The 25,545-nt window shown below is 47.1% G+C and overlaps 1 protein-coding gene across 1 annotated transcript in view; it reads left to right on the top strand.

Annotated features, from left to right (window-relative positions):
* Positions 1 to 304: 304 nt before the first annotated feature.
* LOC142586244 (cytochrome P450 3A14-like) overlaps positions 305 to 25,545 on the top strand; it is a 123,438-nt gene continuing 98,197 nt past the window's right edge. Inside the window, exon 1 of the mRNA XM_075697493.1 lies at positions 305 to 378. Coding sequence (XP_075553608.1) covers positions 305 to 378 — 74 coding nt within the window. The remainder of the gene's footprint in view (positions 379 to 25,545) is intronic.

The following is a 25,545-nucleotide window of genomic DNA, read 5'->3' as shown; positions in this document are numbered from 1 at the left end:
GTATTTTAATTTTTTTTCATTGAGTTACACTTGCGTGTTGCCATGAAGTTCCGAATAAGTTCCGAAGGAGAATGTCCAGAATTCCTGGACATGTGGACTTCCGTGATAAGCAGCAACACGAAAATTTCCCTAAGCTAGTGTCATTCCGGTAACATCCCGGTGGCAGTTACTCCACACCGTACGAAGAACACAATTCGAGGTGTCGTTTCGGATGATGATTTGATGAAATTACCTGAATCTGAATTTCTAGAGGGTTGTGACGATCAGAATGTGATAAATGCCAGAAGAGTTAAAATGAGGCGCGATGGAAGAGATCAACACCGAGCACTTAACACTTACATTTGGTTCAAGCAACCTGCACGACACTAGAGAGGCAGGGTACGTGAAGATCCCGATCAGACCGTGTATCAGAAATCTGCCAAAGTTTTGCTTCAGCATTTCTTCGTCTGCAGTTCACAGAACTGCTGGGGCCTTCAGACTTGTGCGAAATGAATTGCTAGCGAACACCTCTCTGAATTATGTTAAACTCCACTGTGTGAACTGTGATGAGGAGCACGCCGCCTACTCGCGGTCCTGTCCAACATTTTAAAAAAATGAAGTCGTAACACTCAAGGTAAAATAGAAAATATAATTCAAGGAAGCACGCAGGCGCGTATCGTAGCTGCCAAAGCACAGCTTTGCCGAGGTGGCACATCACGGGGCAGCACTACAACGGCCCCCGGTGACTTTCCGGCTCACATACAGTGAGCCGGTGGTGATGCCATCTGTCTCCTCGGCGGCTACAGCAAGCGCTGCTCCGCCGTCTCAAAAGAAGGGGCCATCAACCTATGGTGCGGTGGCTTCAAGGGTCTTATCTCTCGAGACAGGGCATTCACGTACTGCAAGTACGGTGCTAGCAATAGTGCGTGTGCAGCGCCTCTCAAGAAGCGACTGACGTAAAAACCAGCCAAACGACGCCGCCAGCGCCTATAAGAAGCAATGGAATTCTCACAACAGATCAAAAAAAAAAAAGAATGTACCGCTTCACAGGGCCCAACAACGGCTCCGTAAGCAGAGTCGCATTAATTGAACACACACCACAAACTTCTTCGGAATATGAACACGCAAATATTGCAATGGGAACGTAAGGGGTCCACTCCACACAACCTTGATGACGTCAAAGAGTTCCTTCGTAAATAAAGTCCGAGGGTGCTGTGGTTTCAGGAAACGCGCCTCAAATCAGCACACACAAACGCTCTGAGGCAATATGTAATTTTTCGCGAAGACCGCGACGATGCTACCGCCTCCTCGAGCGGTGTGGCTGTAACAGTTGATAAGTGTTGCTTGGTAACAGCTACAACTCAGAACGACCTCCGAGGCAGTTGCTTTTAGGGCGGTACTGTTTGCTAAACTAGTTAAAATTAGTTTTTTATACACCCCTCCTGGCTATCGTCTTTCCAGAACAGAATTTCGTAACTTTATAGAAGAACTTCCTGAACTTTATGTAGTCGTAGGTGCACTCCTACAACTATATAAGGTCCAATACACACAGCAATCTGTGGGGAGACTCGCTGCGATAGGAGAAGTCGCCTAACAGAACATTTTCTCTTTTATTACACCTGCTTAATACGAGGGAGGCTACATTCTATAGCATGGGTTGATTGGTAAAAACTTTTATCGAGTTCCAAAAGGACTTCTTCTTGGGCAAGTTGGTCTCAGATTTCCTAGGTATACTTTGTGGAGCAATATACATTTCTTGAAGAAGGGCAGAAACTGCTCATTCAATGTCTTCCTTTCTTCTGTCCCTTTTCAAGAAATGTATTTTGCGCCACAAAGAATACCTAGAAAATTTATTGAGTGTCCTGCAGATTGATGACCCGCGCTTAGGTCTACCACGTTGGGACGTCCAGGCCTTGCCTAGTCGCCGCTTCGCGGGCCTGCTGGACGGCCCAGATTTGGTCAGCAAGCGTGGATCTGTGCAGGACGTCGGTTCACCTTGCCGAGAGAACATCGGGATTAATGTGTTTAGTATTTGCCTCACATTCACGGAGAATGCGTTTTAGTGTAGCAGATTCCAAACTACTGTTGCGTTTCGCCTGCGACACGCGGTTTTGCCGGCGCGACTGCGGCGGGGCGGCAGACATTTTGGCCCGTTCGTCGTCGCCGCAACGCTCCCCGCCAGGTGTTTCCAGGCGTTTCCAGGCATGTTCCGATGCCACGTGTCTTCATGTGCGTGTGTGAGTGTATGTGCCATTGTGCCCAAACCGGGCGATGCGAAAGCAGGGATCACCCTCTCATTCCAGTCATTGTGCCCGACCGGCAGCGCTACGACAGTGTGCGTCACCATTAGCCCATTGCACATTCACGTGCTCGTCTATTGAGGGGTTCCTTCTTGCCCTCAACTGCGAGAGTATAAAAACAGCTGCCCCCGGACGCCAAAAAGAGGGCTCCGATTTCTTCTGTTGAGTAAAGTGCTCTCCCGTCTCTCTACTTCGGTCAACCTGACCGCCAACTCTTTGCGATGTTAAAATAAACAAGTTGTTTTGTTGTTACCTGTCGACTCATGCTTTGCCGGGACCTTCGAATGCTTCCAGTTGTACCCCAGGCCGCCAGGCCAACGCTACCCTTGGGGCTTGCGACCCAGGTACAACCACGGGCGTCAGCGCCGAGTTCCTCCCAACCGATCGCGCCAGCGGTGCGATCCAAACATCTGGTTGGCAGCGGTGAGATCGCCTCCGACTTCAAACAACTGTCTGCCAGCGGTGAGATCGCGACAACGGAGGCCAGCAGCGAAGATATGCAGTTGACTGTATCTGAGCAGCTCAACGACGATCCGGGAGCAGTGCAACGAGCCCTGTGTGATGACTGGTTGCCTGCAGCGGAACGACTGCGCTGGACTCTTGGCTGCGAGGTTTGGTGAGTGCGGGACTTTCTTCTTCTGAGCTTTGCCAGGCTTTTGTTAGTGTCAGAAACAGAGCTGGTAATTGTGGTTGTCGTTGCTGCCGGGTTAGTTTGCGGCAAGACAATAGTAAGCAGTAGAGAAAGCAGCATTCAGAGCAGCCATGGATTTGAAGTCGTTGCGCAAACCGAAATTGTTGGAGCTTGCAAGAGAGTTGGGTCTGGATGTCTCAGACAAACTAAGAAAACCTGAACTGCTAAAGGTTATTCTTGAGTTAGAGGCTGAGGATGACGAGCTGTCGGAATGCCTTGAGACCATTGAAGAGAGGGAGACTGCAAAAAGAGAAGAGCGTGAACGTAAAGAACAGAAAGAAAAAGAAGAGCGTGAACGTAACGAACAGAAAGAGCGAGAGCAACAAGAGCGTGACCGTCAACACGCTTTGGAAATGAAGCGTCTTGAGGTAGAGATGGAACGCGCTCGTAATGGAAGTCAGGCACACGGTGCAGGAGAACGAGTATTGTTCAAAATGACTGACCTGATGCGGCCGTTTAAGCTTGGAGAGGACATTGGTTTGTTCCTGGTTAACTTTGAGCGAACGTGCGAGAAGCAGGGGTTCTCTCGGGAAACGTGGCCACAGCGCTTGCTCACTTTGTTACCCGGCGAGGCGGCCGACGTAGTCGCTCGCTTGGATAGAGAGGAAGCAGAGGACTTCGACACAGTGAAATCGAGTCTTCTAAAAAAGTACCGGCTGTCTGCGGAGGCGTTCCGTCGGAAGTTTCGGGAAAATGAGAAAGGCAGAAGTGAGTCATATACAGAGTTTGCGTATAGGCTTATGTCGAACATGCAGGAGTGGCTCAAAGAAGAGAAAGCGTTTGGTGACCACGATAAAGTTCTGCAGTGCTTCGGGCTAGAACAGTTTTATAGTCGGTTACCGGAGAACGTGCGATACTGGGTCTTGGATAGGCCAGACGTTTGTACGGTGGCTAAAGCCGCTGAGCTAGCCGAGGAGTTTGTGACGCGTCGGGCTCGCGGAGCTAAGGACGGTCAAAAGGGTGAATTTGGCTCGAAGTTTGAGAGGCCAAAGTTCACACCCATGAGAGCAAAGGGGAACACGCGTAGTGCGGATGCGAGTGGAAGCAGTGCGACCGAACCTAAGGAGACGGCGGCAGCCGAAGCCGAACGCAGAAAGCGGTTCGAGATGAGGCAAGCGCGCGTTTGTTATACGTGCCAGAAGCCGGGTCACTTTTCGGCGCAGTGTCCGGAAACAACACCAAAAGTTGTGTTTTTTTCAATAGGCAGCACTGACGAGAACATGAAGCTTCTCGAGCCTTACATGCGAGACCTCCTCGTGAACGGGAAAGAGTGCCGAGTGCTTCGCGATTCCGCAGCTACGATGGATGTAGTTCACCCGTCTTACGTAGAACCCCATATGTTCACGGGCGAGTGCGCATGGATCAAGCAAGCCGTGGAAGCTCATAGCGTGTGTCTGCCGGTAGCAAAAGTGCTTATTGAAGGACCTTTCGGAGCGCTTGAGACGGAGGCGGCAGTGTCATCTATGCTGCCACCCCAGTACCCGTACCTATTTTCAAACAGGTCCGATCACCTCCTGCGCGAGAAGGGGCTTTTGTTTGGTGAAGCTAGTGTTCAGGCCTTAACCAGATCGAAGGTTCGGGAGCTCGCTGCAAAGGCGGTAGTTGCGGGGCCGACGTTATCAAACAACGAAAAAGGGTCAGAGGCGCAGCAAGCTGATATTCAGAGCACGCCCGAACTGAATAAACTTGAGTCTGTAACGTTAAAGGCACCAGATACCGGAGAGGAAAATCCCGATGCGGGAAAGTTAGAAGAGCTATCTACTGATTTGCTCATCGCGCCTACGTCAGACGGACTTGATAGGTTGCTAAAAGTCAGCCGGTCGGCTTTGATAGCCGAGCAAAAAAAGGATGGCAGCCTGGAAAACGTGCGCTGCAATGTCAAAGAAGGTATCGCCAGGAAAACTGCGCGTTTTGTGGAAAGAGGTGGAGTGCTGTACCGGAAGTATCTAGACCGCAGAGGAGTGGAGTTCGATCAGCTGGTCGTGCCTCAATGCTATCGTCAGGATCTGTTGCGCTTGTCACACGGGGGTTCGTGGTCCGGACACCTAGGAGTTAAGAAAACTAAGGACCGTCTCTTGCAAGAGTACTATTGGCCAGGGTGTTTTCGGGACGCAGACCATTTCGTGAGGACATGTGACACTTGTCAGCGGGTGGGCAAACCAGGGGACAAATCAAGGGCGCCGTTGAAATTGGTACCTATCATAACGGAGCCTTTTAGACGGCTCGTTATTGATACAGTGGGACCTCTGCCGGTAACAGCCACGGGGTACAGACACATTTTGACTGTGATCTGCCCAGCGACAAAGTTCCCTGAAGCAGTGCCGCTTAAAGAACTCAGCTCAGTTGAGATAGTCAATGCACTACTGTCCATATTTGCGCGAGTTGGTTTTCCTGCGGAAATCCAATCAGATCAGGGCACAGTGTTTACTAGCGCTTTGACGACAACTTTTCTCGAAAGGTGTGGGGTAAAGCTGCTACACAGCTCAGTGTACCACCCACAGTCGAATTCCGTTGAGAAGCTCCACTCCGTCATGAAGCGCGTGTTGAGAGCGTTGTGTTTTGAACATCGAACTGACTGGGAGCTGTGTCTGCCTGGGGTGATGTTTGCTTTAAGGACCGCGCCGCATGCAGCTACGGGGTTTTCGCCAGCTGAACTGGTGTACGGTCGCTCGCTTCGGTCTCCGCTTCGCATGCTTCGAGAATCATGGGAAGGCAGGGGCGACGACCCAGTCGTGGTGGAGTACGTGCTTAAGCTCCTCGAACGCTTAAGAAGGGCACAGGAGTTGTCAGGTGAAGCAATGGCAAAGGCCCAGCAGAGGGCCAAGGTTTATTATGATCGGACCGCCAGGGCCCGTCGTTTTGAGGTGGGCGATGAGGTCATGATATTGCGCACCTCACTAAACAACAAACTAGACGTGCAGTGGGAGGGCCCAGCACGAATTGTTCAGAAACTGTCGGACGTTAACTACGTGGTGAGTCTGCCAGGAAAGCGGAAAGCACAGCAAGTTTACCACTGTAATCTGCTCAAACCTTATAGACAAAGGGAAGCAGTGGTGTGCATGATGGTAAACGTTCCTGAAGAGCTTCCGGTCGAGCTTCCGGGACTAGGCTCAGTGACGAACAGGGAAGACACCGGTCAAGTCATTAGTGACCTTATCAGTAAAGCACCGCTGTCGCCTGAGCAGAAAACCGAACTACACCAGCTATTACAAGAGTTCCAAGGTCTGTTCTCTGAGAGGCCTGGTAGGACTTCTGTACTTACTCATGATATAGAACTTACCTCCCCAGAGCCAGTACGATCCAAGGCGTATCGGGTGTCACCCCGCCAGAGCGATATTATGGAGGCTGAGGTAAAGAAAATGCTACAGCTCGGTGTTATTGAGGCAGGTGAGAGTGATTATACCTCCCCTTTGATTTTAGTTGAGGTACCGGGCAAGGAACCTCGTCCTTGCGTCGACTACCGCAGGCTTAATTCCATCACTAAGGATCAAATTTATCCGATCCCTAACATCGAGGAGCGCCTTGAGAAAGTTAGTAGCGCTCAGTTTATTTCCACCCTAGATCTTGTCAGGGGTTATTGGCAGGTTCCACTTACAGAAGAGGCTAGTAGGTATGCGGCGTTCATTTCACCAATGGGAACATTCCGTCCTAAAGTGTTGAGTTTTGGTTTGAAGAACGCGCCATACTGTTTTTCAAGCCTCATGGATAAAGTGTTGCGGGGACAGCAAGAATTCGCTTTACCGTATCTAGACGACGTAGCGATATTCTCCGCATCCTGGTCTGAGCATATGGCACACTTGCGGGCAGTGCTAACCCGCCTGCGCGAAGCGGGCTTGACAGTAAAGGCTCCTAAGTGCCAGTTAGCACAGGCCGAGGTTGTCTACCTCGGTCACGTGATTGGTCAGGGTCGTCGCCGCCCCTCTGAAATAAAAGTGGCCGCTGTGCGAGACTTTCCGCAACCGCGCACAAAGACCGATATTCGGTCGTTCTTAGGTGTCGCCGGCTACTATCAGAGGTACATCCCTAGGTACTCTGATATCGCGGCTCCCCTGACGGATGCTCTAAGAAAGACAGAGCCTCAAACAGTCGTCTGGGACGAGACAAAGGAAAGAGCTTTTAGCGCCCTAAAGAGTGCCCTAACAAACCAGCCTGTGCTACGATCGCCAGACTATACAAAAGGGTTCATTGTTCAGTGCGATGCTAGTGAGCGAGGCATGGGCGTTGTACTGTGCCAACGGGAAAAGGGAGAAGTAGAACACCCCGTCCTGTATGCTAGTCGTAAGCTGACCAGTCGTGAGCAGGCGTATAGCGCCACCGAGAAAGAGTGTGCGTGTCTCGTGTGGGCCGTTCAGAAATTGTCATGCTATCTAGCCGGCTCGAGGTTTATCATTGAGACGGATCACTGCCCTCTCCAATGGCTGCAGACCATCTCTCCCAAAAATGGCCGCCTCCTGCGCTGGAGCCTCGCTTTACAACAATATTCCTTTGAGGTGCGTTACAAAAAGGGGAGTCTCAACGGTAACGCCGATGGCTTAAGTCGAAGCCCCTAACGTAGGAATCAGCCTCAAAATTGTTGGTTACTGATGTTTTTCTTCCTGAGGCAGGATTTTTTTTAACATATTGCTTTTGTTTAGTGTTTCAAAGTGATGATATGCTTTCTAGTGCAATTTTCCAATTTGTGGACGCGTTCTGAGTGATGCTAGACTACTGTAAGGAACTAGGCAGTGGTATAAAAAGGGGAAAGAGCCTGGCAGGGCTTAGTGAGGGTTGTGCCGTGCTTGCTGACTGAGCGGTTGAGTTTCAGCGTAGTTCTAACGCTTGCCGGGAACGAGAACAAAAATGTGAACTCTCCCGAAGTCACTTTGCAGTGTCCCGTGCGAACCTGAACGAGAGAACAAGGCCTTCTCTGTGCGCTGCGCTCAAGAAACGTCGAGGGACGCCCGACTTCGGTTATGAGCATCATCGAGCGACATCCCTCCGGACAGCGGATGCAGTCCCCTGTCCATCGGGATCTCCTTCCCCCGGCGGGGCGGTCTGTTGCGTTTCGCCTGCGACACGCGGTTTTGCCGGCGCGACTGCGGCGGGGCGGCAGACATTTTGGCCCGTTCGTCGTCGCCGCAACGCTCCCCGCCAGGTGTTTCCAGGCGTTTCCAGGCATGTTCCGATGCCACGTGTCTTCATGTGCGTGTGTGAGTGTATGTGCCATTGTGCCCAAACCGGGCGATGCGAAAGCAGGGATCACCCTCTCATTCCAGTCATTGTGCCCGACCGGCAGCGCTACGACAGTGTGCGTCACCATTAGCCCATTGTACATTCACGTGCTCGTCTATTGAGGGGTTCCTTCTTGCCCTCAACTGCGAGAGTATAAAAACAGCTGCCCCCGGACGCCAAAAAGAGGGCTCCGATTTCTTCTGTTGAGTAAAGTGCTCTCCCGTCTCTCTACTTCGGTCAACCTGACCGCCAACTCTTTGCGATGTTAAAATAAACAAGTTGTTTTGTTGTTACCTGTCGACTCATGCTTTGCCGGGACCTTCGAATGCTTCCAGTTGTACCCCAGGCCGCCAGGCCAACGCTACCCTTGGGGCTTGCGACCCAGGTACAACCACGGGCGTCAGCGCCGAGTTCCTCCCAACCGATCGCGCCAGCGGTGCGATCCAAACACTACATACCTTGCAGGTGATGTCCTGATAGATCTCAGGGAAGAATCTATGATATACTAGAGGGTTTAGACCACACCCGCACTTTACTGGTGAATTGCTTGCATTTTTATTGTGGATTACATGAGCACAAATCTGGTACTGATCATTCCTATGGCTTAATTTTAAGGGTCAGATGAAGCCAGCTAGTGCAGCGGCATGTGCCGGGCTCACCCGCATCCTTCTCAGTGTCATCATATCGTGGCTGCTTCCAGGTCGGTTTGGAACAAACGACGAGGGCTCCCTTAAGCCAGGCCCCACGCCCATGCCCCGATTGTAAAAGGGCCGCGCGAACCCAATACGGTTATAGGTCAGCACACAGTCACGGCGTAGTAAAAAAAAACGGCAAGAATTGTCACAAAAGTCCACCCACCCATAAAAGTCGGGTATCGGCGTGTTTATCTTGACTTCATGGATCCGAAAATGTATAAAGTTCAAGGGTCAGTCTAAAGCGTTCCACAAAAAACATACTCTTCCCTAGATCTAAGCATAGTGTCGAGTACACTCATGCCGTACCTAGAGTGGGCCGTCATTAAGAATCCCTAAGGAATATACCATTTCCCGATAGTGATAGCCTAGAGTGAAAAAAAAACAGGAAGAATGCCCCCCTCCGCCCCCGCCCCCCCCACACACACGCATTCCCCGATGGAAGGTTGACTCACCTAACTGGGAACGTTTCCGAGAAGTGACATATTTAAGCGGGGATGACATTGCTTCCTTTAATATAGACGATGCTGTGGTGTTTTGACGGACTTTATAATTAAAGCTGCCACATAATGCGTCCATAAAACAAACGGACTGGCTAATAAATGTCAGATCCTGCTGTGGAATGATAAATGTCAGAAAGCACGAAAAAATTAAAATAAAGGTTGGGGACGACTTCGGGACTTTCCGAACTCCGAAAGATTGATTAACTTCATAAAAAAAAGCCACAGGGTAGAAGAACATGTCTACGTGCTAAGATTGAAAGCGAGAGTTGGGAGGTGTACACCTCCGGTGTAAATTCTTATACGGATGAGAAGAAAGTGTGAAATAGGGTAAATAAAGTAAACATACGGCAGGTACACCCCTTATCCGTACTAAGTACTCAAAGCGATAGCCTTCTCTCTTTCCTCGGGGTAGGGGAGCCAACCAGACGCATTTCTGGATAACATCTCTACGTTCTCTCTTTCTTTCCTCCTCCACATCCAGGTGATAACCTGGAAGATCGGGCAGATTGTCTGGGCGACCACTTTGAATGTATCTCCAGTGCACCCCATTATACACAAGTATTCCTGAGGTTCAAAGAACGTGCAGAGCGACAGCCTCTTGATCAGAAATGCGCACGAAATGAAGATTACAATCGCTCATTTAGCTTAGCCGAATTTAAAACTTCTCTCACTTGCTGCAGCAACTTGGCGCCAGGTGGCGATTGCACCATGTATGAAATTATTAAAATACCTACATCCCTAAGCACTGAAAACACTCCCGTCTCTTTTCAACGCCATATGGGCGGCTAGCTATACGGTGTGTCTCACGTAACTTGTGTGTGTGCGTGCGTGCGTGCGTGTGTGTGTGTGTGTGTGTGTGTGTGTGTGTGTGTGTGTGTGTGTGTGTGTGTGTGTGTGTGTGTGTGTGTGTGTGTGTGTGTGTGTGTGTGTGTGTGTGTGTGTGTGTGTGTGTGCGCGTGTGCGTGTGCGTCGGTAACTTCCCGGGCTTGCTGGATGGCCCAAAGCAGGTCCTCGGGATCTGAGCTCGTCAGTGTGGCTCTCCACCGCGCTCCTAGTTCATCCGGGGGGACTGCAATTCTCCTCCTAAGTATTTCACCATACAATTAAGTATAGCCTCTGGGGTGGCTCCTATATCATAACACAATTTACATTTGGCATCCGGGTATAATTGCGTAAACATGCGGTTAAGATGTACCGGGTTCGAGTAAGTTCTGGTTCGAAGGCGCCTCCACTCAGCTGTCTGAGACCTGCCCAATTTCGGGCTAGGAGCTGGATTTGTACACTTGGATTTTCTATAGAATTGGGTAATGTGGTTTAACGAGAAAAATACATCCCTATCCTTGCGTTCCATCTCCTCCTCGGCCAGAGTCCCCCTAATAGGGCGCGGTTAGTGAGTTCTCGCGCAACACGACGGGCAGACTCGTTAAGACTGGGGTGGCGGTGGATTCGCGCTCTGTATGGGCTGGGAACCAGATGACTTCCTGGTCGTAAAATTCTTCAGATGATATGAGTTTAGCTTTACTGTTTAGAATTCTTGCAGCTTCCACTGATATCCGTCCTCTGGCGTAATTTAGTATAGCCGGCTGAGAGTCGCTAATAATGTATCTATATTTGGGTGAAGCGATAGCCAGAGCGATGACTAACTCCTCCGCCACCTCAGATACCCTGGTTTTCATTGAGCCCATGTGTAGGCTTTCTTGCTTTGTATTAATTGCTACTGCTGAAAACGCTTGGTGATTTGAATATTCCGCGGCATCCACGAACAGCTTTTCCTCGTCATTGCCATAGTGTTTGAGTAGAGCTTTAGCTCTGCTCGTTCTCCTGTCCTGATTGAATTCCGGGGGCATATGTTTGGGTAAATTTGGGATTTCAATCCTGCTCGTCATCTCTCTGACCAACGCTACCTTGGGTCATTGCTGGTTATGCTAATTTATTCATAATTTATCTAGTATACTGCTGTCAGTCCGGGTGCTGTCCAGTCTTTCCAAATGAACTTTCTGCTGAGCTTCAATCAATTCTTATAAGATGTTATGCGTGCCCAGCTGTATTAATCTCTCAGTACTGGTGCTTTCGGGGGAGCCAATGGCCTGCTTAAAAGCTTTCCTTATGAGCGCATTGATGTTGCTCTTTTCTGCCTTTTACCAGTTAAGGTACGCACCTACGTAAATGTTGTGGCTTATAGCAAAAGAGTGAATGAGCCTAACAATGCTAACCTCCTTCATTCCCTGATTTTTGTTCGTGATTCTCCTGATCAGCCTAATGGCTTTAGTGACCTTGATCACGAGCTTTCTAATAGTTTCGCCGTTAGTTACGTGCGACTTAATGTTGAGTCCCAGGACCTTAATTTGTTTAACGATGGGGATGGCCTTGCCATTTTTCGTACGAATCTGTATCTCATCGTATTTCCTCTCCTTGATGTATCCCTTGGGCGGCCTGCCCTTGAGGGTGAGTCGGTAAAGGAGAAGCTCTGATTTCCCTGGCGAACATTCAAGCCCCGTGCCTGTAAGGTACTGCTCCACTTTATCTACCGCTTCCTGTAATTTCTGTTCTATCTCTCCCTCAATGCCTTGCGAAATCTATATGGTGATATCATCTGCGTATAAGGAGTCATTGATTCCTTCGATTTCCTCGAGCTTTTCCGACAATCCTATCAAATGAGGATAAAGAGCATGGGTGATGTCACGGAGCCCTGAGGCGTACCCGAACTGCCCATGTCCCTCACCTCAGACTTGAGTTCCCCATGGTGAGGGTAGCCTTCACCCGCCGTGGTTGCTCAGTGGCTATGATGTTAGGCTGCTGAGCACGAGGTCGCGGGATCGAATCCTGGCCACGGCGGCCGCATTTCGGTGGGAGCAAAATGCGAAAAAACCCGTGTACTTAGATTTAGGTGCACGTTAAAGAACCCCAGGTGGTCAAAATTTCCGAAGTCCTCCACTACGGCGTGCTTCATAATCAGAAAGTGGTTTTGGCACATAAAACCCCAGAATTTAATTGAGGGTAGCCTTCCTATTCGTTAGGAAGTCTCGGATGTAATTGTGCGCCCTTTCTTCTAGGTTTAGGTTTCTGAGCCGACTGAGTATGGCCGAATGTGCTGCTTTGTCAAATGTTTTCTTGCGATCCAACTCTAATATAGCTCTGGTGGCCTCACTTTACTGTCTAGAACTTGCTGCTTATTTTGCAACATAACGTCCCGAGTAGAGTCCAGCCGGAAAGCCCCACGTAGTGTTTACGCATATTTCGTTTCCTTCCATGTAAATTCTTATTCTGATAAAGAATGTATGCTCCATAAGCTTTCCTGCGCAAGGGATAAGAAATATGGGCTGTAGGTTTGATATAATAGCTGCTTTGCCAGGTTTGGGAATAAGTATAACCTGGGCTACCTTCCACTGTTGTGGTATAGAGCCCTCGGCGTAGCATTCTTTTATGTATTTCGTGATATTCTCTATTGCCTTATAATCCATGTTTTTTAGCATCTCTTTATTAATCCCGTCTGGCCCCGGGGCAGATTTCGCATTTTTTTGCAGCACTGCTCTAATCTCTCTAAATCTAAACTCTAATCTCCAAGGTCTCCTTAGGCTTTTCCTCATATCACCCATGCTTGACGATTGGGGTGGGGAGAAAGTACGTAGCGCTTACTTCAGCGATGAGTTCACCTTCCTTCCCTTTGTGCCCGTGCAAAAGCTTTCGCAAAATATGTTTTTGAGCCACCCTGGGATTATCTGCACCTGGCAGGCATTGAGCACGTCTGGTGAGCAAAAATATGTCCATCCATAGCATTGCAGAACTCATCCTATTGTTGTTTGCAGAACTGCTTACTGTGCTCTTCAATACTTTTGTTTAGCTCAGCTATTCGCTTACGTTGACTCCTATTGTGCTATTGCTGACGCCGTGATTCTATCTTGTAACGATTGCTTCGCCTCTCACATATGTGCGAGACGACTATCGATATTCTCTACCGGCTGGTCGGACGTGATAGTGTGAATGGCTGCACTGACGTCTTTGATGACGTCTCTAGTCCATTGTTCTATGTTTTCGATCAGCTGTCCCTTCCTATCATCTCTTATTTTGCAAAACTTGTCCTATTTGATCCATTTATCGGATCTATTATTTTCAGCATCTGCGGCTTCGTAGATATTTATTTCTATAATTCTATGATCGCTGCCAAGGCCTTCGAAGGTCTTTCTCCACTTGACCTTTGCGACTTTGTCTACGATTGTAAGATCAAGTGTGGTATCTCTGTTGAGCCCGGTCCCTGTAGGTGTGGGGGACTCGGGCTCATTTACGAGCGTTAACTCTGTATCTTGAATGTCTTGCCATAGCATTTTCCTCTTCACTCTCGAATAACCATACTCCCAGGTACCGTGCGGGGCATTGAAGTCTCCCACTATGATTAGAAGACTAGTACCTGCCATCACCACAGCCTTTCTAAAGAGTTATGAAGTGCGGTCTACAGAGGGTTGCATTAGTATATAAGTTTACAATAAATATACTTGAGGATTTCCTCCATCTGGGGAGGAGCCCTTAAACCACGTGCTCAATATCCGAGATTTGGGTGTTGTGGCGAATTAGCACTAGCCTTGTCCTCACTAACGTATTTAATGTTCTATTTTTCCCGTTTGGGCACCCGATAGCTTTATATTCCGGCTGCTTCATTAGTGCGTGTGTTTCCTGATCAATCCTAACGCCCGGTTTAGTCTTGTTTCTAAGGTACTGCGGCAGGACCGCCTTGTTGGCTTCGTAGCTCCTGCAATGCCACTGTCATGTGATAAGGTCTCTTTTCTCACGCTCTCCCATCTTACGGTGTGGTTACCGTGGAAGCTGGCTGAATTAAGGACGGCGCTTTAAAACAATGTTAGAAGGCCTGGAATTTCCAGCTTCTTGTAAATTTTGTAGATTCCCAGCCGAACTGATCATAGGAGTGTTGTTGATCGGGGTCAGTGGGTTTCTTCTCATGTTAAGTTTTGGGGCCGTGTTTTGAAACGATCTACTTCGGCGATACTGTCGTCTCCGCTATAGTTCGCCCTCAGGTGCGCCCTGATTGGCTCTTTTAGCAAACTCGGATGAGCTACGTCATCTGATTTAGCTCGACCAGCCAATTAACGCGCGCCTGACGGCGAACTATCGCAGATGTTGATCGTTTCAGAATGCGGCCCCTGTTATTCTACTATTAATGTCGGCCTATTGGCCTCCATTTTGTCTAACTTGGTCAAGATCATCGAGACTGTCACCTAAAGATTGCTGGTAGCCTCTGCCTTTTCCTTAGCTGCCTTCTGCAGGTCGGAAATTGCCTGGTTTAAGTTCAGAGTTGGAGCCGTAGCTGTGTCCTTGGTCACTTTTCTCTTGGGGGGAGGTGGAGTACTATCCTTCTCCATTCTATTTGCTTGAATTACCTCCAGTCTCCCGGGGCCTAGGGATCACGTTTGTTTGTCTGATTTTTGTCGCTATTAAGCTCCTGAATCGCCTTGGTTAACTGTGCAATTTTTCTTTCAAGTGCGCATTCTCTTTCCTCATCTCAGCTATTTCGTCAGTATTATTAGAATTATGTGCATTCTCCTCCGGTGTCCCAAGGCGCGACCCTTTGACCCCATCTGACCAGTTCACCTTGGGCGTCGTAGCCGGGTGTGCTTGTCTTCCCCTGGATCGGGATCTGGCCTTAGGCGTTGCTCTGCCTCTGGTCCTGAATCTGCCTCGCTCGGTAGGCCCATCTGGGAAGCGAAGCTGCTGCGGCTGCTGTTCATCCTGTTAATTGCTTGCTCTTGGCGAAGCCATTGTTGTTGCTTGACTATGTAGGGTTATTGAACTTCGCTTTACAGGTTTTGTCGGCTGTGGGGTGGCCATTACCGCACAGCTGGCACCTGGGCTGACATTATGTGAGCTTGATTCGGGTTGAACTTGCCGCATCCAGCACAACTTGCCGCATCCTCAGGCTTCGGGCCCACGTCACTTCTGTGTCCGAGTCAATTACACTGTTTGCAATGTGACATGAGCCAAGTATTAAAAATATAAATTTCTGTTGCTCGATACGTGCTACATAAAAGTGTTTTTCTGAGCGTGAAAGAAACCCGCGAATACGCGCAAAGTGCCTCTAGCGGCCAGTCGCGCGGCAGTTTTGCGTGTATTCACGGGTTCCTCTCATGCTTGGAAAAAACACTATTATGTAGCACGTATCGAGCAACAGAAAAGTGTACCGGGAGTTTTTTTCATATTCCTCTACAATTCTCTCAATGACACTTTTCCCCTAACTATAGTTATAGGGAAGTTGATTAATTAAATGAGACTACTTGTGTAATTAGGCGCAACGCAAAAAAAAAAATCTGAGTATCACCAAGCGACGGCAAAGACCAATCAATAGCTTTGATCTGTCTAGCTACGTGGAATTTGCATATTTTTAATGTTTGGCTCAAGTTACGTGAGACACCTTGTATACTGTCCTCGTGGAAAAAAGATATGATCATCCCGGCACCTTAACAAGGCAAGTGCGCCTTTCAGCGTGTCGTCTTTACTGAGCAGCTACAAGCCAACAGCGCTAACAAGCTGTCTGTGCAGTGTGCTTGAAAAAATGATTAACCGACGCTTAACTGTTTCCTAGAAGATAACAAAATACTACAGACCCCTAGCGAGAAGTTAGGTCGACAATAAACCACCTCGTTCTCATCGAGGCAAACATCAGAGATGTGCTTAGACGTACGTGGCTCACGAGGCGGAAAATGCGGCGTTGACGTTACCGAAGTCATCGAACCCTCTCACATCAGAATAAAACAGTGGCCGTAAAGACGGGTTGTTTCGCTGTGTGCCTTTAACCGCACACACACAATCTCACATGAAGAATTAGCAGCAATCTATAACTGTTTTCTTATGCATGGCTCCTTAGGAAATGTCCCAGTCGTTTACCTTTACGCATTATAGTGGAGCAAATTACTGTGAACCAAGTTATTGCTATGGTTTGGCACTAACTCGGTGTATGCTGTACGCATAACGAAGCTGATCATCGCTATTCGTCTTAATTGTTGCGTATTTGTGCCGCGCTTGCAGAGTGAACGGATATTTCAAAGCCCAAACACACTTGCACCCAACAGCTCCTGAGGGTGTTGCTGAAAAAGGAAACTTTGTTTTTATTGGAAAGAAACGGATATTTTCGTGACGAAAGCCCTGTTACACAAATACATCGCTGCTGAATACGTGTGTTTCAGTGCTTCTCTAAGCCCCTTCTCTAAGGACCGGTTTAGACTGTGCTGTTGTAGTATGGATACTGGGTCTATTTTCATAAAGACTTTCGTGCGCAACAGAGCGCAGTTCGTGCGAACGGGCGCAGGGTAAATAGTAACAGTGAGCATAACAAGGAAAGGTGGTCGACCAGTATAGTTCAGGAAAGACAAGAAAAAGAAACAATGTGATAGAGCGGCATCGAATTCCCTTCGACAAAACTTCAATGTTTCGTAATATACGATCGGCCGTAGACCGTTTTATTGAAGACGCCACCGTTTTGCGATCACAGTGCCATCTATCGTCCGGCGCCATGCTGGTATGTGGGATCGCGCTGGAGGGTGCACGGCGAACCTGCTGTTGACGACAACTGGCAAGATTTCGCGCTTTCCAGAGAGGTGTCAACAAGCCGTTTGGACCGGGAAACTTCTTAGCGTGTCGTCAATGAGATTTCAGCGTCGATATAACTGCAATATCGAACGGCGACGGGCCTATAGAGGCGCTCCCGTAGCTCTGCCCACGATCGAAATAGGAGGCAAGTTTGAACATTGTCGACACGTAACATATAAATGTGACGCGTTGTTCTTGTATCTCTAGCCTTGAACTCTATTAAGGTATCACTCAGGAGAAAACAATCAGAGGTGTCTCCATGTGTCATATTGTGTGCCACACCAGCATACATCCCAATCCAGGTAAATGCAAAGCTCCGAGGAAGCAGGTTTGGCTAGCTTTCGCGCTCCTAAAATTTTCGCGATTCCATCTTCTAAACATTGCTTATCTGGCAGCCGGGCGTCAAGCTTTACCAAATAAAGAGATGTAAAATGAATCAATCAAAAGCGATGTTGACATGGATAAAATGAGCTGACGACAGCGGCTTCTAATGTGCTAGGATCAACCATACGCACGCGACGCATCGAAAAATTATGCGCACCCTTAGGTCTCGAATGGTGCCTGTGCGTTCAAGGGCACCTCGCCTACTCGAGAGAGCTGAAAAACGAACTACTATTTGCAACAGTAACTTTATCTTCTGCAGTATATAACTGCGCGCGACGAGCGGCGTCCATAGCTTGCCGGCGAGATTCGGAAGCACGGGTGGTTACAGCTTTGGTTACAAAGTGGTTACAAAGTGGTTAGGGTGGTTACAGCATGGCTTTGGTTACAGAATGGAAAAGAACACACCTTCATTTCTTAGTCACGTACTATTTTCATAACGCGTCATCGGCGAACCTCCGCCAGAACGTTGGTTGGCAGGCATGATAATCTCAGAACACGTTTGAAGAGAATAAGTTCAATGTGCGTGCACGAAGAAATAGTTTTCTTCCTTTCGCAATAGTTGACCGACTCAAATACGCGCCTTTCTTTTATATCCCAGTTTGATCATGGGTGCCGAGTTCCGAGTTCGTCGCCGCACGCTCACTGGGAACAAAAATTCCGAACGTGCACTCTATGGCATCAAGTCCTTTCTGTTTATGCTGGCAATACAAAGCGCACGCTTCTCTGCTATCGAGGGAAGCGTCCACGAAGTCGTCCACGAAGTCCATGAAGTCGCCGTGGCTGAAGATGCACTTCGCGCTTGCTTTCGAAAGTTTGTGGGTCCGGCGGCAGCATGGAATGCACTCGCTTCAATATCTTATGTTCTGCTTTGCAGATTGCTGCATTCACCGGAATCTTCTGCGTTCAGGACGGCCCATCCTATTCAAGCCATCTCGATAGCCTACCTTCTTGGCCGGTCAGCGGATGCTTTGTCAATGCCTCGTGCGGCGAAGTTGCTTGCAGAGGTACTGCGAAGAAACCTGATTTCCACCATATCTGCTGGACTGTCGATGCGGGGTCGAACTGCGCGTGGCACGGCACTAGGACAACTACGAACACACGGGAGCTTATAGAAGCATCGCATCGTGTGCTACTCTTCAGTGGGTCCGGCGGCAGCATGGAATGCACTCGCTTCAAAATCTTATGTTCTGCTTCGCAGGTAAGCTTGAAGTACAATTTCAAGAGCTATAGAAGTGACAATCGTTTTCTATTGCTGCTGCCGGACCCCCCTGCAGTCCTCACGAATGTGTTTCTTTCGCTCATAAATTCCTTAAAGATGCTGTTGCTATTGTGCGGTGATGTGGAAACTAACCCTGGCCCCGACATTGAAAAAATGTTGCTCGAATTACTCTCAGGGCAAACAAAAATTAGCCAAAAGCTAGCGGGTCCTTCCTCTAGCGATTAACTGGTATAGAGCAGTCTATTGCACCAATTGCTGATGTTGCATTGCGGGTATCTGAACTTGAAAAGGCTGTAACTGACCTTCGAGAGATCGTCAATAAATTGGATCACAAAAACGACGATTTAGAAAACGGGTCCCGCAGAAATAACTTGCTTATATTCGGTCTTGCTGAAAGCTCCCGCGAATCTTCAGAGGAGTTGCTGGAAGCGGTAACTGAACTGATTACATCGAAACTAGAAATTAACTGCAGCGATATCGAATGCTGTCATAGGGTGGGAATGCGAAATAGCAATAATCCAAGACCTGTAATTAATAGGTTGCTGGATTTTAGAACTAAGGTTGCTATATTAAGAAACGCAAGAAAGTTGAACGGCACAAGAATATTTATAAATGAAGACTTCTCTGTTCGCGTGAGGCACGTGTGCAAGGAGCTGTGGCAGAATTCAGCTGAGATAAGGAAAAATGCGCAAAAAGCCGTGTTGCACTATGATAATCTGTTGGTGGACAACGTTCGGTACTCTTGGGATGATAGCAAAAAAGCTATCGTTAGAGAAAGCCGTCGCTTGACCGCTATAGACAATGATTGACAGTTTCGAGAGCAATGCTTCACGCTTTTGAATTTAAATGCACGTAGCCTCCTTAATGAAATTGAAAACTTTAACTGGCTAATTGAATGTCCTATTCCATCAATTATATGTGTGACTGAGACTTGGCTAAGCGAATCCATTCTTGACCATGAGTTCTTGCCTCCTAGTTACACGGTTCTAAGAAAAGACGCGTGCCTTCTGGCCGTGGTGGCGGCGTAGCACTTTTTATTAAAAGTGGCATTGAATTCTCTTTACTACCTCAACTTCCAAATGTTGAATCAATATGGTGTAAATTAAAACTTGATGGTCTCGCTATTGTTATCGGTGCTATCTACCGTCCCCCAAATTCCGCCCCTGACATTTTTTAGGCTATCAGTGATTATATTGTCGGACAAAAGCTTAACTGTTCTAAACTGGTACTAACCGGTGACTTTAACGCACCCGCTATAGATTGGCATTCATTATCATCAACTGGCCGTGATAGGATAATTTGTGATTCGCTAATTGACATGTCAGTAGCTTTCGATCGGTCGCAGCTGGTTGTCGATACAACGCGCGAAGATTCTGTCTTAGATCTTGTTTTTGTCAATGATGACCTGGTAAAGAATGGATATCAGCGCCGTGTTGTTGACGGAATTTCCGACCATAAGGCTGTTATTGTTCTTCTAAATGTTGCTTGTGTACCAATACGACCAACGTTTAAAACGGTCCTGAATTTCGAGCGTGCTGACGACACTTCTATTATTGCTAAACTTGCATCATGTTTTGATGATTTTGTGTCTTGTAGTGAACACTACAGTTTTGATATGTTGACTAACCAATTTTATAGTATAGTTAATGAGTGTATAGCGCAATTTGTTCCTCAAAAGAGTATAAAACGCCATGCTACACACCCGTGGTATACCACACCAATTATACAACTCGAACGTCGCATTAACCGACTGCGAAAAAGACGGAATGCACAAAATAATGACGGGGAGTCCCTAAATAAATTACTTAAATCTGAACTAAAAGCCAAAATGAGTGAGGCTAAAAAGTTCTATTTCAATACCACATTATCCTCTTTTATGAAAAATAATCCACTTGAGTTTTGGAAAACCATTAACCCCGCTACCTCCTGCCCGTCATCTTTCGTAATAAATGATGTGTCCTGTGCGGACCCTTCGACAATCTCGGAGGCGTTTAATGGCTATTTCAAATCTGTGTTTGGAGATGACAATGGTACCACCCCCGACATTGGTATTATCCAGGAAATGGCTCCGTTTCCAAGAATTGAAATTAACTATACCGGTATTTATAACCTTCTCTTGAACGTCGATATTACTAAGCGTGCCGGACCGGGTGGTATACGAAACACGTTATTGAAGCGCTATGCAGAATGGAATGCTCATTGCCCAACCACAATTTTTTGTAAGTCATTAGAGACATGTACTGTACCGACCATTTGGAAAATCGCCAACGTAATTCCTGTGTTCAAATCGGCTAATAAGCAACTAATTTCCAACTACAGGCCTATCTCGTTAACAAGCACTTGTTGCAAACTCTTAGAGCACATAATTCGCAAACACGTCCTTCAGTATTTAACTACTAATAATATATTGTCGCAGAATCAACACGGTTTCCGCTCTGGTTTTTCTACAACTACTCAACTCATTGAATTCACTCATGACGACGCTTCGGCTCTAAATAATCGAGGTCAGATTGATGCCATATTCATAGATTATAGCAAAGCGTTTGATATGGTGTGCCACGGACAACTTCTTTTTAGGCTCAGTAAAATTATTAACGATGACAAAATACTCGGCTGGATAGCTGATTGGCTACATTTAAGATCTCAGTATGCTACTTTTAATCACGCGCAGTCATCGTCGGCCACAGTCACTTCCGGGGTACCACAGGGCTCAGTCCTTGGGCCCCTGCTGTTCATTATTTATTTTAATGATATCACACAGGTCATTAGGGACACACCAGCGAAACTGCGATTGTACGCTGACGACTGCGTGCTCTATACCAGAGTAACTAACAGACGAGATCAAGAGGTTATTAACAATGTATTTTCGTCCTTTTGTGGTGAGAGCAATGCGTGGCAAACGAGTATTAATTACCAAAAAACTGTACAAATGACTTTTAATAATAGAAAGCAGCCGTTCAATTTCAGTTATAGCTGCAATGGGCACTACCTAAATTCTGTGAATACCTTCAACTATCTTGGAGTTACCTTCACTCAAAACTTAAAATGGCATCTTCATATTGAAACAATTTGCGCTAGGGCACTTAGGAAACTGGGATATTTAAAGCGAACCCTCCAATGCTCAACTAAGGACTGCAAATTAACAGCTTATAAATCCCTCGTCAGACCATTACCAGAGTACGCCTCAGTGGTATGGGCACCATACACCGCACTTGACATCATTAAGCTTGAAGTCATACAAAAGAAAGCAACGCGGTTCATTTTTCACCAATATGACCGCAACTTTTCTCCCTCATCTCACGCATGCGCATTATCAACAGAACCCTTGGCTCATCGACGCACACTTGAACGTATCACTTTGCTACACAAGATTGTACACGGCCAAAGTTGCATTGATGCCCCGATTTCCTTCAGTCATCTCACTGGGCGTGCCACGTGCCGTTCACACCCACTTAATATTGTTCCTTCCCAGTCTTTTGTAAATTGTTTTAAGTATTCGTTTTTTGCAAGCACTGTTGAAATTTGGATCAACCTAGCTGGTTCCTTGCGGGAAAAACCTAATGGAGAGTTTTTGAAAGAATTGTCTAACCACATTTTGTAATTACGTTTCAAATTCATTGTAAGTTGTATTGATCTAATCTCTCGTGTATGCGCTCCTGTTACGTCTCATGTATTGAGACAGCAGTACCTGTAAATAAATAAATAAATAATTACATAAATAAATAAATAAATAAATAAATATTTTTGGAGCCGAATGCAGCAGAGTGGTAGCCCGTCGACCTTGAGTCATCTGACATCGCAGAAAGCCCAGACAGAACTCGTTATAACTGCGGTAATTGGCAATTGAACCGCTACCTTTACAAGCTGTCGCTGGGATAAAACGGAATCCCCACATACCAGTGCGAGGGGGAGAGCGGTGCGGCGCGCTGGTTCGAGGCTGCGTTCCTCCTCGCCGATAAAACGGTGCATACAATTGTTTGCTCTTACATTTCCTTCCCGTGCAATATCCCCATCGATTGCAGTTGCAAAACGATTTCGGAAAATAGACGTAGCGCAATTTCATTTTCGGTGCTTCTCCATTTTTCTGTAGGGCCCGTAGACGAGCATGGTAATGTCCGCCCTATTTCATTTTATTAATCCACGATGGAACGCAGCGACAGCTTGTTCGGTGCTACGTTCCGTCGCAAACCGCAATGATTAATACACCAGCCAGCCCGCTTGGCAGTTCTTTCGCTGTCATGGGCAGGCATGCGAAGCACATAAACTTCACTGCAGCACGCCAGTGCGTCTTTTTCGGAGCTCTGTGTGCAGTCAAATCAGGGTGGCACGACTGTTTTGCCACGCGAAGCCAATGCGTAGCTCACTGATCCTATGCGTCGCATGTCGTATCAGCAGGTAGAAAGAGATAATTTTGAAAATAGCAAAGCTCAATTATTGGGGCTCACATATATGCGAACGACGTTTTATTTTTGTATTCTTTTTTTCGTTCATCCTCAGTACCACGACCTAATGGAGCACCTGCGAGGTGAAAGGAAACATGTACGTAGAGCAAGCAACTAACAGCACGAGTTGTGACGTATTTAGCTGCGGAAAACGGAGAAACAAGGTTTGTCTCGGCGTCTCGAGTGGAGCAGGAATGAGGGATGTCGTGACTAAGATTTTAGCTTCGATATAGCTACAATATCGAACGGCGACGCGCCTAGATTGAGGCGCTCCCGTGTCTCTGTCCACGATCGAAATAGGAGGTGAGTTGAGTCTGAACATTGTCGATACGTAATTTTTGCATATGCACGCGCTCTTTGATTTAGTTGTATGGGGCAGGGTCACCGTGCTTTTATTACGTCGGTAAATTTCCAACCCGTAGCCCTCTGTGGTGTCGTAATGGAGAAAATAATTGAACAAATTTATTGCTGGCTCGTTGCGCTTTAAACCAGTCGTAAACTATTGCACAAGAGTGAATTAGTTTATTTCATAAATAAACGAGAAATTGGTACGTTACCGTTTGGTAACATCGCACCATAATCAAGTGCAAATCTGTCCTCTTTACTGCCACTAGGCGTGCGCTGAACGCGTAGCGATGGGCGTTTGTAGCTAACTCCGGCATTCAACTACAAAAATTTACGAATAATCAATTCCAGTTGCTATTGAAGCATGCGTTTTGCATGCTTTCAGAGGTGTTTACTTGTTCTGCTATATTTTAATATATGTGCTATGGGTGATGTTATGGGTTTTATAGGTCGACTATGAGGGATGGGTGGGTCATTTATTCATTCAGTGCGCAGACGTTGCAAGGGGTTGCAAACTGGTTTTTGAGTAAGTGGTGCTCGAAGTAGTACCGGTTGTCTCCCGCCTAGGGGTCCTGTTGGACTGCGGTATACCACGCCATCTTCGGGGTCGGCCCACGAGAACGGTTAGACAGTCAAGTCAAAACTGCGTAAGCTCAAGAGAATGCTAAACACATTAGAGGAAACTGTACTGTATTCACTGGGAGAAGAGTGAGCCAAACTGGAACACTTGAGATCTTCTAGTGCAAACGTTAGAACCCCTAACTTGTCATGTTACCAAGCGTCACAAACACAAATGTGAGTGCCTAGTTTTCGTATGAGAAGATACGCTTTCAAAAAAAAAAAAAAAATACGCGCCTGTATTCGCCCCTCCCCCCCCCCCCTCATTGTAGCTAAGAGACAGCCAGAAATGCAAAAAAGTTGGAAATTCGTACTTCTGACAGAAGAAGGCAGAGTATTATCAACAATCGCGCCATAACGTATACGGTCACGAACACGAATTTGAATGATTCACATGCATAAGGAATACAAGGGCATTCAAATGATGATCGTGCGTTCGTTTTTACTGTTTCTTTTCTACGTAATTTTGGTGTTCATGCAGTGAGGACAGATATATGATAGTAACCAATATAAAACTTGAACACGACGAGCGCGCGTGCTACCGCCTTGATGGAAAATTCGCAGGCAGTGTACCCTGGAGGAGAAAGCCTGAACTAGCACCACTGAAAGATAAGTACGTTACTAAACTGCCGCTCGGTGCGCATAAGTAGAAAGATACCAACCTGTGGTTCTCTGAGGTTGCGCAGAACATGGTACCTTACCAAACGGTAGCGCCGCCCCTTAGAGGGTTAAGTTAAGGAGCGTGACTCGCATACTAATTGCCTGCGCTGACTGTCTGACCGCACACGACACAGCAATAACAGCGCTTGCTGCAGTATTAACTAACTAACTAACTAACTAACTAACTAACTAACTAACTAACTAACTAACTAACTAACTAACTAACTAACTAACTAACTAACTAACCAACTAACTAACTAACCTTGGCTGTCGAAAAGAGACAGCCGAGGACGTCGATAACGGGGACGTCACAGCGAGGTCATTGTCTGTCTTAGTTCTTTGTTTTTTCAGTTCAGCTGCTCGAACCTGTCGTAGCTATGAACAATCTAGAGAGCTCAGTCAAATACTATTCTGACGTTATATCTTTGCCACATGAATCAATTTCAAGTATTCCGCAACGGTCGACCTCAGGCGCTTTATTTTCCGACACCTTTGTAAACAATCTCCAAGAATGTGTGCGACATTCAAACCTCATTTTTTACGCTAATGATACAAAATTTTACCGCGAAATAGAATCAGCGCATGACTGATGATACAGGATGATGTGAATTCTGTCGCAGAGCGTGGCATGCTTCCAACTTATGGACTAATTAAACTAGAACACTTGACTCCTTTACTCGAAAAATTATCCCTGTATAATATGCATACACGCTTCAGGACGTTCCTTTCATAAAAGCGAGTGGTGCGCGCCACTTGAGAATATTGTTTGACCCGACTAACTTTTTAAGAACGCGTTTCCACCATTCATGCTTCATGCTTTCGACAGAAATTCAGGCTTCATTTCATGAAGGACAAGAAAAATTACGAATGAAAATTGCGTTTTTTTCTTACATTTTCTTTCGTCTCTT

This window comes from Dermacentor variabilis, chromosome 6 (genome assembly GCF_050947875.1).
Source record: "Dermacentor variabilis isolate Ectoservices chromosome 6, ASM5094787v1, whole genome shotgun sequence".
In the NCBI taxonomy this organism is placed as follows: Eukaryota; Metazoa; Arthropoda; class Arachnida; order Ixodida; family Ixodidae; genus Dermacentor; species Dermacentor variabilis.
The sequence above is the reverse complement of the archived record's forward strand: the minus strand, read 5'-3'. Positions and strand labels throughout refer to the sequence as shown.